The following is a 12,827-nucleotide window of genomic DNA, read 5'->3' as shown; positions in this document are numbered from 1 at the left end:
AATGAATTTTTATGTATCAGCTAAATTGCTTTAGAAACATCCAAACATTTGGTGATGATGCTTTTCATGTATTCTTTCCTTTACCCCATTTTTAAACAATTTTTTTTTCGTAGTGTCTATAACATTGTTGTTTTATTTATTTTATTTTATTTTATTTTTAAAAATTTCTTAAAATTCAGGGCTGAGAATCTTCCGCCTAAAGGCGAATTTCCGCCTAAATGGTAGTTTATCTCCGCCCATCCCCATCACAATTCCTCCTTTTTCAATATTTTTTTTTGGATAAATAAACAGTGATTTTGAGAATTTCTCAGTAATTTGCCATGTCAATCATTTTCCTCAAAGCCACAAAATCACCATAATGGTCCCGTTTTTATGACGTCGGGCCAGACAGAATGGCACCGGATGTCACGATTGACACAGAAGACCAGTGGTGTTCCTTGATTAGCTAGTTGACGGTTGAAGGGGAAGGGGAGGGACAAATGGGTCTGGATTTTTTTTTCTCTGATGTAGGTACCTATTGCCTTTTTAATCTCTCTCTCTCTCTCTCTCTCTCTCTCTCTCTCTCTCTCTCTCTCTCTCTCTCTCTCTCTCTCTCTCTCTCTCTCTCTCTCTCTCTCTCTCTCTCTCTCTCTCTCTCATCCTTTAAATCATCTGGTTGTACAGAAATACATCATCATCCCTACCACCACTACTGCTACAACCACCATCACATCATCTCTAAGACTACAACTACAATCACCACCACATCATCATCCCTACCACAACTCCTACTACAACCACCACCACACCATCATCCCTAGCACCACTACTACTACAAATTACACCACATCATCCCTACCACCACTACTACTACAACTACCACCACATCATCATTCCTACAACTACCACTACGACCACCACCATATCATCAACTCTACTACAACCACCACAACATCTGGGTGGGGTTCCTGACCTCCCATAGTGGGCAAGGAGGTACATACTGTGTCTTCTATCCCCCTATGTTTGTTTTCCAACATGCTTTCTGTCTTTGTCTTGGAAGAGATTACTTGGTTTTGTCCTGGGCCTGGCCGGATACTCGAGCTGAGAGGGAAACGGTCAAATGCATAGTTGTTTTGGGAGATGATATTTTTTTCCTTGTAAATCATCTCTCTGTTATGTATTATTATATTTGTTATTTTGAATGTATAATGTAAGCATTTGAGTGTATTCCTCTTTGTTGGATTTTGTGCTTATGTCCGGATGAGACTTATAGGTGATCTCAAACTAAGTACATTGGTGGTGTGCTCTTGGAATCTACCTCTGATCCCTATTTTTCCCAGTTCCCCTTTGTCTTACTTTCTCTTGGCTGCTTTAATTGTAATTCTAGAACTTTTCACTATCCCATTTTCTTCCTTTTTACTGGTGCTGATATAACCTAAATGTGTTGCAAGTGCCATAAAACCCTTAAAAACAAACAAAACAAACCACTACAACATCATCCCTACCACCACTAGTACTACAACTACCACCTCATCATCATTCCTACCACAGCTACTACAACCACCACCACTCATCCATACGACCACAACTACTACAATCACTACCACATCATTCCTACCAAGTAGAGGTATTAATACCATTAATATTATTATTATTATTATTATTATTATTATTATTATTATTATTATTATTATTATTATTATTATTATTATTATTATTATTAAAGTATTATTATCGGAATTTTAAATATAATTATTATTAATGATCTTTAAAACTTTAGTATTACTTTTTACTCTATATGCTTTTCATTATTTTATTTTGTTTTATTTTTATTTTTATTTTTTTTTGGTTACTTATGTATGTAATATTATTACAGAGTTGGATTTTCTGCAGAACAACTAGGTAAATGGGTCACAGACAGGACAGATATTCAGGTAAGGCTTTACCAGGGATGTATTATCTGTATTTTTTTTTTTTAATTGATCATAATATCAAATTAGAAAATAGAATATCATGCTGGATTTTATTCCTTTTCATTGAATGTAGCTTTTCTTGATAAGATTTTTATTCCATTTTCATAGCAGCCAACTGCCTTGATAAAATTGGGACTCCCAGTTTGGCAATCCGAAAAAATATTAAGTACTGTTTATATTTATAAAAATGGCCTTTGAATGTCCGAGGATTATGCTTTTTTGACCAGCAAATTAAAGCAAGGAACAGGAAAAGCTCTTAATCTAGATTACGTTAGATACAATAGTCCAAACATACTGCTGTTATGGGTCATGACCATATTGTGTGTTAGAGTGTACTGTTTTAGCTGTTTGAAAAATTGTTATGTATTTATATCATTTTTCAGATAAGAGTTTTCCGTCCTCCAAACTATTCCGGCACTGTTGCTCTGGCTCTCCTTTTTGCCATGATTGGTGGACTTCTCTACTTCAAGCGTAACAACCTAGAATTCCTCTATAACAAAACATCTTGGGGTATAGTAGCCTTGGTAAGATTACACTTTTTATTATCTTTTTATTTAGTGGCTTGATGTATATTTTTGGTTGGTATTGATTTTTTTAGGGAAGAAAAATGAATAACAGATCTACTTATGTCGATTTCAAGTTAAAACTATTACATTTAATTTAAGACAATTTTTCACAGCTGCTGTTGTTCTTACCAATTTAAGATGGAAGGTTTGTGTTTGTAAGATATTGTTGATTGTTGATTAGGATATTGTCTGAATAAAAGCTTTGAAAATGGTCTGTAATATAATTCCAACACTCATGGTCTTAATTTTTATTCTATCATGTTGGTTCGAATTACATGCATCTCAAATTACCGTTATTTTCTTTAGCTTGGGCTCTAGGCCTTGAGTAGTATCTATACCCTTTCAATAATCATTGTAAACAACATGGTTGCAGGGGACTTTTCTATATTTATTAGTTCTTTAACAAAATTTTCCTTTCTATCAGATGCTTTGTATGTTAATGATTCTATATTTTTATTGTCATTAATAGACCTGTAAATTCTCAGTCAATTAACTGAAATCAGTCAATTCGTCAAATTCAAATATTTTTTAAAAAGGGAATAAAGAAAGAATTCATGAATCATACTCGAATGACTGTAAAATTAATTAGGAATGTTCCACAGCACTTTGCCTAGCTCATGGGCCGTTTATATTTACGATGGATATATTGCCAAGGCTAAGCGACGCTTTTTAGAATTGCCGTGTCTGAACACATCCCAGTGTATTTTCACACAGCCTTTGTGAAATTATTTTTTCACTTTCCAAACCTGTCGTGATCCCAATGGTAGCCAATTTTAACTGAGCCGCTGAGCGATAAATTTCACTGTTTCGTCTAAGCCAAAATTGACCACATTTACTTGAAGGACAGAAAAAGTATGAAAAAGAAAAATTCGAACACCGGAAGTGCGTTATGTAGACACCTTCAAATCGAAAGTTAAATGATTGCTACAAGTACATCTTGATTGCCTCATATTATAAACAAACTGGTTGACCGTTTCTAGTTTCTTCACTAATTGGGTACCTAATTATAAGGAACAATGGTAAGTAGCCTAATTAATTCCCGCACAAATTAGTTTTCTGCCATTGCTTTGCTCAAGTGAGCTTGCTGTTTACCTTTCATTTTGATTCTTTGGATTTTACCGCTACGACAAATTAAATTACGAAGAGTTTCAGTTTCAGTCAATTTTTATAGAGCCCATTTACAGGTCTACATTAATGAGGGCATATTTCCCAATGGCTCAGTTGGCAGAGCATTCACTTCACACGCAAAGGGACTGAGATTGATCCAGGGTGCAGTTTATATTTTTTTCGGCCCACCACCCTGTTTTAAGTGCTAGAGACTTTAACTTTCGTTGAAAAATGTTTTTTTTTTAGATATCTATTATGTATGTGGTACTCTGGAAACTATTTGCTCAAAGTGAGATAACAAATTTTTATTCTCCAAAATAGGCTGTTATATTTGCAATGACTTCAGGTCAGATGTGGAACCATATAAGAGGGCCACCCGTGATGCACAGAAACCCAAACACTGGACAAATGGTGAGTCTTTTCACTCACAATTGTAATATTATGTCTTTTTTTATTTTCTTTTTTTTTTTTTTTTTAATTAATAATTTTTTTGTTTCTGTTTTTTTTTTTTTTTTATTCAAATTTTTTTTGACTTCAGTAAAATAAACATATTTTAAAAATTAGTCATGTTATTAGGTACGGAAAACCCAAATTTAGATTATATAATTGTTGTCTTTAAGTTGCATTCAATAAGTAGAACTTTTTTTCCTGATTAAAATGGTATAAAAATTATTAAAATTGGTTAAAAATTTAAAAAGATATGTTATTTCGAAATTTGTAGAAAATCGCCCAAATTTGGGCTGCTTTGAAAGCAACCTTTTGTCCGTTTTCAAAATGCCGTATTTTCATAAATATTCAAGCCAGACCTCTGTAACTTTCTAACAATACACATCTTTTTATAAACAATATGTGAATTTTTTTCCTGAGCTCAACTCTAGGTAAAAAAGAAATAATTTGCCCCCAAAGTAGCTGACAAAGCCAAAATTGTCAATTTCAACACGAAGTTTCGAAATATCAGCGATTGTGCCCCTTGCCTGAGCCGGCGTATGAGTGAAGTGAATACGGCAAATTTGTAGTTGTAGTTTCGTTTTCAGTTGGCTGGTGACCGCAAAGCTATAAATCTTGCTTTCGTATACATCATTTTAAAGCTGAGATTTTAAACTTTCTTTTGATACCAGAATCGTCCAAATTTTCAAATTTTTCTTAATTTTTTTATCAATTTAAAGTTTTTAACTTGAAACTTCAAACTTTGAAAAAGATCATAAAAATGCGAATCTGGTATCGAATGAAAGCTTGTTCAATTTTCTTTCTGATGCAGCCATTGGCGTTACTATTAATAGCGCTGACGCGAACAGCCGAGCGGAGAGAAAAGATGACCGTCAGTTACGGTGTTCGAGTAGCGGAGCGCCGGTTCAAAAATCGGAGTTTAACCCTCTTCTTCAACTCAAAGCCATAAAATAACGGCAAATCCTATGAAAAAAGCATCAACATTTTTTAAAAGATGAAGATTTGAGATTTAATCTGATACCAAACACGTTTTATTTGACGGACTGAAAATGAGAAAAAGAGAGTGACGATTTGAGTTGAAATTCTCGGTTTGCCAATAAAGCCATGACTCGATAAGAGGGTTTGCCGTACCTAATGTTATTATTGTCAAAGTCATTTCATCCAGAGTAATGAACTACCTTGAAAAGCCATTCTTTTACAGAGGCTGCAGTTGGGCACTCTCATTTTGAAGCCAAGGTAATCTGAAGTATAATTATTTTCCATTCCCATTTCCTCTTTGTGCTGTACAATTTTCTAGGGCCAACTTTTTAAGATTGTGTAATCATAGAAAATATTGATTCTGGTTCTAGTCCTGGGTGGGGTTCCTGACCTCCCATAGTGGGCAGGGGGTACATACTGTCTTCTAACCCCTTATATCTGTTTTCCAACATACTTTCTGTCTTTGTCTTGGAATAAGATTACTTGGTTTTGTCCTGGCCCTGGCCGGAGTCCTAGCTGGGAGGGAAACAGTCAAATGCATAGTTGTTTTAGGAGATGGTATTTTTTTCCTTTTAAATCATCTCTCTGTTATGTATTATTATATTTGTTATTTTGAATGTATAATGTAAGCATTTGCATGTATTCCTCTTCGTTGGATTTTGTGCTTGTGTCCGGATGAGACTTATAGGTGATCTCAAACTAAGTACATTGGTGGTGTGCTCTTGGAATCTACATCTGATCCCTTTTTGTTCCCAGTTCTCCTATGTATTACTTTTTCTTGGGTGCTTTAATTGTAATTCTAGAACTTTTTACTGTCCCATTTTGCGGGTGGTTGGATGGGAGCATCACCCTTGAATCATATACCTATGATGTTCGCATGGGTGTACGATCCGATAGTGATGTCGTTTCTTCTTCTCTTTACTAGCCTATCCTGCTTCTTTGGTTTGTGATTGTATTTTTGACAGGGGATATTTTTTTTTCTTTTAAATCTTCTGCCTGTTTGTTCTTGGTTATTTATAATTTAGCTTATGATATCTTTAGGTTATGATTTTGATTTACATTTGTACTATTTTTGTTAGATTGCTTGTTTTTTTGTTTCAGCGGTCTCTCATATAACCTCAATTGTGTTGGAAGAGACCTAAAGCAACAAACAAAACTGTCCCATTTTCTTCCTTTTTACTGGCGTTGATATAACCTAAATGTGTTGCAAGCACTGTAAAACCCTTAAAAACAAGAAACAAACAATTCTAGTCGCCGGGTGATAAAAAAAAATGTGAAATATGTATTTTGCCGGATATTTAAGAATCTAATATAGCGTCAATTAAGGCAGAATGAAAAATTCATTCCATAAAAAAATTCTTTTTTTTTCTTTTTTTTTTGAGAGAAGATTGAACCTCATTTCCCTTCTTCACACCCCCCCCCCCCCTACCTGATTACCAGTCAGATGTGTCGTCATTACACCAAAGAGGCACCTGATAGTTGGCTCAAGTTAATGCCTATAATTTTTACAAAGGTTATGCATGTCCTGTTGCAAAATCCTTTTATAATTTTTTGGGGGTATTTTTCTCTTTGTCTAGCATTGAACCGTTTACATTGTCACGGATTCTTATCTGCCACTCTCCTGATCCTTCAACTTAATGCCCATCCAGTTCATGCACAGGTTGTTTTTCAGGTGTTTTATCATATCATATTAATTTTTTTTTTTTTTTAATGATAATCGATAATCCATTAACTGGTATTATATAGTATTAAGGTAAATGTTAAAGTGATTCTTTTTTTCCCCCCAGCATTACATACATGGAAGCAGTCAAGGACAGTTTATTGTGGAGACATACATTGTCATGTTGCTGAGTATCCTTTCTTTTGAGAATATATTAGTTTAACTATCAAAGCTTTGGATTCAATTCAATATTGACAAATTGTAGTGATCCATTATTTTCAGAAACAAAATAACACACTTGTTGTTTTACATATCAATTCAAATTCTCATTTTAAACATCATCTACCATTATTTTTTTGATTCAAATATGCACTTAAAATAACACAATATAAACATGGCTTCTTTTTATAAATAATGCACTTTTTTTGTTAACGAAAATTAAAATTGATTACTTTGAACTTTAAGTAGAGAGACAAAGACAAATGTTTATAGAAATCTTCAAAATCAATTTATCAGTATTTTTACATATTGACATTAAAAAAAAAATGCAATGTTGGTCTAGAACATATTGGGGGAGGGGGGGGGGGGGCACTGGCGTGCAGAACATATATATTCCTCCTGTAACTCGTGCCTTGTTTATGTTGTATTCAATTCATAACTATTCTGACTCTTTTTTTATGATGAATATTTGTTTATTTGTTGTTTTTTTTTTTTTGCTGTCGTGAGATTAATTGAATGCAGTATTGTGTATTTGATTTTAACATTGCATGAAGAAAATAATTTTTTTTTTTTTTTAACTTTGTGCTTTAGTATTAGTGGTTTATGAAAGCCTGACGAAATCCTATTTTAAAAATCCTTAATCAAAGCATCAGACACAGCAGTGGTTGTTGGATTCATTATGCTGAATGAAGCCCAAACAATGAAAGGTGATCCTGGAAAAAAGAGAAGTGAGCTTTGAACATATTTTACTTTTTTTTGTTTTTATTTTGTCGTTGTTAGTTTTAAGTATTAGTTATGTACGTGCATAGAGGGAAATAACAGAATACACAAGAAATATTTATTTTTAGGACCAATTGTATTATACTATAAACAGCTTGTCAAACATATTTGAGAATTCAATCACAAACCTTGCTTCTTAATTTATTTTTCACATAAACTTTACAAATGAATCTTGATGTGTAAATATAAATAGAGATATATTTTATTTAAGAAATTGTTTTCAATTCTCTTTTCAGTTCTCTCCCTAGTGGGTGTAGGTTGTGTCACCATCTTCTTTAGTTTTCTACTCTCTGTGTTCCGTGCTAAATATCAAGGCTATCCTTACAGGTATGGTGTTTATTTTTGAAATTAGAAAAAGAAATTACTAGAATTATTCATTCTTATGCTCACTTTGATGTTGAGGATAATTTAACTTAAAAGACTGGTACTTATTATATTGCCTAAAATTTAAGACAAAACAATGGCATACATGGCTTTGACGACAAGCCACTATAAAATGAAATAGGACTAAATCAAAGTAGTAATCCTTCAGAGCCAATCCGCCCATGGAGTCGGGATTTATCCAGGTTTCTATAGTGTGAAACGGACAATAGCAATTGCTTGATATCCTTTGGATAGGACACAAGTCTATCGCAAAGTGCTTTTCGCTAAATCTAACAGACTCAGCTACCCATTCACTGTTGAGTGGACAGGGAGGGGGGGGGGGGGGGGTCAGAAATTAAATCTCGGCTGCACTTGGGATCGATCTCGGTCCCCGGTGCTGTACCAACTGAGCTATCCAGGACCCCACTAAATCAAAACCGAGGAGCTGATATGATTTGTAAACTGTAAAAATTCAATTTATATAACGGTTTTGAACATACTGTCACAATGAATTAAATCATTGCTAAGAAACTGAGCTTGATAAATGAAAATAAAACAGATTATTTTTGTAATTACTTATGTCAAACCAACAATATGCTTATGGAATCCAGCTTCTGACATGTGCTCAAATAGGCAAATGGGAGCAATGCTATTTGGTTGGTTGATTTTAAAAAATTTCTTCCGTCTTGTAGACCTCTTGTCTATAGAGATGTTTTTCGGATTCCAATTTGGTCAGATATTTTTTAATAGTGGAAATCGATTACAACATGACCACTTTACTCAGAATGAACTTTCCATCAATTCTAAAGTGACAATTCATTCAGATAGGGTGGAAATCATGCATTTTGGGTCGATACAATTATTTCCCCCTTAGACTTTGGATATTTTGCTACAAGGTGCAAACATATTTTCTTTTAGTTGCCTCTGGCAAACTTTATCATGTAAATACAATTTTAAAAGGATTGGGTTTTATGACGTTCGTTTTCATCTAAATTGATTCAAGCTTCAATGTGTTATTTATTCCTTTTGATGTCATACCAATCTTTATCATCTTGAACACTGATTATCATGTCATAAGTTTTATGTATTTGCTATTTGCCATGTGATCAACTAATTATCTCTTTCTTTTTTTTCTTTTTTTCATATTTCAGTTTTCTTTTCAAGTAGAGTTTTTAACATCAGGTTCAGCTTTGCCATGCCATGTGGACAGAGAGACAGCAATTATGTAGGCCTTTTATATAAATTTTTATTGCACGGATTTGTGATACATTGAATAAATATGGTTCATTCCAACTTATGAATTTAAAAGAGCACCATTAATTATAGATTTTTGTTCGCTTCTCCAAACGAGTGCTTTCTCATGGTCGTTTTATTTGTTATGATTCACTCTAAAGAAAAAAGAGAGAGATCAAATAAAATTGATAGTAGAAGTTTTAAACTGCATCTGAGACATGCATTTTATCGATTTGCTCCGTTTCTGTAAAGTTGGGATTGATGAAAAGATATGGAGATGCTATTAATATTGATGAGCGTATAGACTAGCATACCATAACAAATGTCTAAAGTCGGAAGCAGGAAATATGTTTTTTGAGCTGATAGCATTTTAATTTAATGAAACATTAAACAAGAGAGCAACTGATTTTTTTTTGGGGGGGGGGGGGGGGGGGGGGGGGGGTTATTTATTTATTTATGAATAAATCCCTTTGTTACCAAATCTAACAAATTTCTACCAGTAATTAGTTACGGTATCTCCGTTGGGATCACAGATGCATGTTGATTTTGATAATTTGTGTAATCCCACCACTTGGATGACTTTTGGCTTATTAGTTTTGAGAGTTCCTAAACATTTATTTTCCAAATCACAGACATTCGAAAAATTATTAAAATTAGCGCTTGGCATTGCAGCTAGGCAAAACAAAGATCAATATATTCTCATGGCCATACATTTCATACAAGGAAAACCCTTGGCCTTTGTCGTAATGTACAGACAACCAAAACAAAATTGAAATCACTTTTAAAAATTTATTTTGGGTTACCATTTTTACTTTTTTTTTTCTTTTTCTTTTGTTATTTGACATTTTAATTAATTTATTTAATGTGCATTATCCTCATCTAATGTGATTGACGGTGCAAGATAGTTTATTGACTCAAATGACTATGATTGTAGTGTGAAAATATAAATATGAAATCAAAATGTATTTTCTAAAATGATATAATAGAATGTCTAAATCCTTTTACTTTATTGAAATTGTGTGAATTTAAAAAAAATTCATTTTAATCATTAAATGTTCTCAATATGGTGGACTTTGGAAACAATGAAGGAAGTAAAATTGAAGAGCATTGAATCCCACATTTGATGGTAATCACCATTGTTAAATGAATGAATGAATGTGACTGCGCTGTCTCCATGGATGCTTGCCGTGAATGTGTGTGTAACTTCGAGTGTGTCAGTCTGTTTCTAATATCCAGTTAGTAATTTGTTTCCAAGCATTCTTAGCTTTTGAATTTCATCATGTGTGTTAAGATGCTGCGGCAAGTGGATGTTTCCCTGTGTTGTTGAAATCAGTTCTTTGGTTGTTGTTTCTAATTTCTAAATTCATTTGATATTTTTTAGATCTTGATTCAATGTTGTTGGAAGTAGTGAAAATCAAATACTGCATTAAAAAAAAAAGTTTTGTTACGTTGAATGTTTGGTTGAATTCAAGGTCCGTCATACACATTTCGTTTTAGAATTGATCCACTCATCTATAGCCAAAATCACTCGTAACTTTCATTTGAATCAGTATATATTTTTGATGGAATACTTTGAGATTTTTATTTTGTCTTCAGTGAAATGTTGTATGAAAATTGTATCTTCAGGTTGAAAGTCCCAAATCTCAAAACAAAAATTTGAAATGTTCATCATATACCGCTAGTTGTATGCGTGAGTGTGTTTGTGTAATATATGAAATGGTTTGTGATAATACAAGTTATACATAATAGGGCGAAATGTTTATTGGATCTGAATGGTTGCATTTATATGAAATGATTCAGAAGTGGGTGCGTTTCAGTTTAAGGGTGTTAAGATTTATTTCAGCCTAGGGCTCTTGAGAACAGGATTATGATCGTGTATATGGTGTAGGATTATTTTTTTTCTTTCTTTTTAATTTACATTTTCCTTAGTGCTTTACAATTACCCAAATTGACGCAATATGTTGTTAAAGATGTGTATTAATTTAATGAATTTTGTCATAAATATGTATGTTGTTTTGAAATCAAATTTGATCTGTTTTGTGGAAATAAAGAAAAATACAAAAACCTCCATTTTTATTTTCTTTTTAAAATCAGTTATTTTGTACACCAATCAGTGTTAACTTCGTTATTATGGATAGTGACCGCTTGCCATTTGTTCTGTCCCCTTCTATCTTTTGTTTGAGACAAATTTGTTTTTGCCCGGGCCATGGTTAGGATTCTTTGCCAGAAAGTAGGCAGATATAAGACCTTTATCGTGCACCTTGGTTCCAATAACGAGGGAACTGGTGGTCAATGTTCATTATAACCGATGTTTCGTTGAATCAGAGTTATTTTTGACATCATTCTTATACAAAGGACTTAAAGTTCGTAAAATTAAATGGATTACATCGCCTTGCTACATTACCTCGCAGGTACCTCAAAATATTAGGATTGGCCCTCAACCCCCACTTGCCTGGGTTAAGACATACCTGCCAACCCTTCCTATTTTCACTCTTCCTTTCCGCTATTCTGTCATTGTCTCCGATTTTCAAAAATGATGACAATGGAAAGAAGAGAGAAAATTTAAAAAAAAAAAAGGTGGGGGAGGGGGGTTAAAAGGTGATACTTTTTTAAACGATTGCCAAGAGGTAGCTATGTAGGAAAATTAATTGGACTCCATTACTCCTTGCCTATTTCACTACCTAACCCATCTGATATTTGTAATTGTGCCAGACTACTGTTTTGTTTTTTGTTTTTTTTGTGTTTGGTGGCAAAGATGGTGATCATGTTTTAGATACATAATTATCCATTAATAAAAAATTCCAATTTTTTGATGTATGTAATAATTCCACTTTTAGAATGTGATGGGTTGGCAGGTCTGGTTAAGGTTAATGGGTCAACCAACTTTATTCCATTCCCCCTCCCTCAGTGCAGTGGACCAAAATTATGAAAGTCCAAAAGTGTCAAGTCTGGTGAATTAATAAGGAGGGCAAGACAGCGTTGTCCATCAAATTGATGCTATTACCTCTCTGTTCCTGGCACTTGTGTCTGGAAGGGCATTTTCATGAAGATATAATACTCGTTCCATCTCCAAAACTGGTCTAACTCCACGAGTTATTGCTTCAATGTCTATTTGCACCGTTGACAGTTGCTCCCTGTGGTAGGAAATCAACGAGGATTGCTACACCTCTAATGTCCCAAAACACTTGTCATACTTTTCAGTTGATTTCTCAGCGTTGAAATTTTTGGTCTTTGGGGAAGAGTGGTGTTGCCATTCTAATGATCGTCTCTTCAATTCATGTTCAACACTGCCTCTGTAAAATACCCGAGTTTTGTAGTAGATATCTCAAACTAAAATTTCGTTATTCAAGTAGCAAAAATTAAACTACAAAGCAACATGTGACTTCCCAAACCAAGGAAAATAATACTATTTATCAAAATCGGAAAATAAAAAAGTTATGCGTTTTTTAAAGTTTCGTTTGTTGATGATTTGTGAAGAAAAATAAATCTTTGTTTGGGAAAGTAATAAACAGACTTTGTTCA

The 12,827-nt window shown here is 33.6% G+C and overlaps 1 protein-coding gene across 1 annotated transcript in view; it reads left to right on the top strand.

The window, feature by feature from the left end:
- LOC144970125 (dolichyl-diphosphooligosaccharide--protein glycosyltransferase subunit TUSC3-like) overlaps positions 1-11,373 on the top strand; it is a 28,556-nt gene extending 17,183 nt beyond the window's left edge. Inside the window, exons 5-11 of the mRNA XM_078909373.1 lie at positions 1,856-1,913; positions 2,336-2,476; positions 3,947-4,036; positions 6,838-6,901; positions 7,583-7,657; positions 7,946-8,036; positions 9,224-11,373. Coding sequence (XP_078765499.1) covers positions 1,856-1,913; positions 2,336-2,476; positions 3,947-4,036; positions 6,838-6,901; positions 7,583-7,657; positions 7,946-8,036; positions 9,224-9,239 — 535 coding nt within the window. The 3' untranslated portion in view covers positions 9,240-11,373. The remainder of the gene's footprint in view (positions 1-1,855; positions 1,914-2,335; positions 2,477-3,946; positions 4,037-6,837; positions 6,902-7,582; positions 7,658-7,945; positions 8,037-9,223) is intronic.
- Positions 11,374-12,827: the final 1,454 nt, after the last annotated feature.

This window comes from Berghia stephanieae, chromosome 4, assembly GCF_034508935.2.
Source record: "Berghia stephanieae isolate SIO BIC M18660-M18661 chromosome 4, UCSD_Bste_1.3, whole genome shotgun sequence".
Classification (NCBI taxonomy): Eukaryota; Metazoa; Mollusca; class Gastropoda; order Nudibranchia; family Aeolidiidae; genus Berghia; species Berghia stephanieae.
The sequence above is the reverse complement of the archived record's forward strand: the minus strand, read 5'-3'. Positions and strand labels throughout refer to the sequence as shown.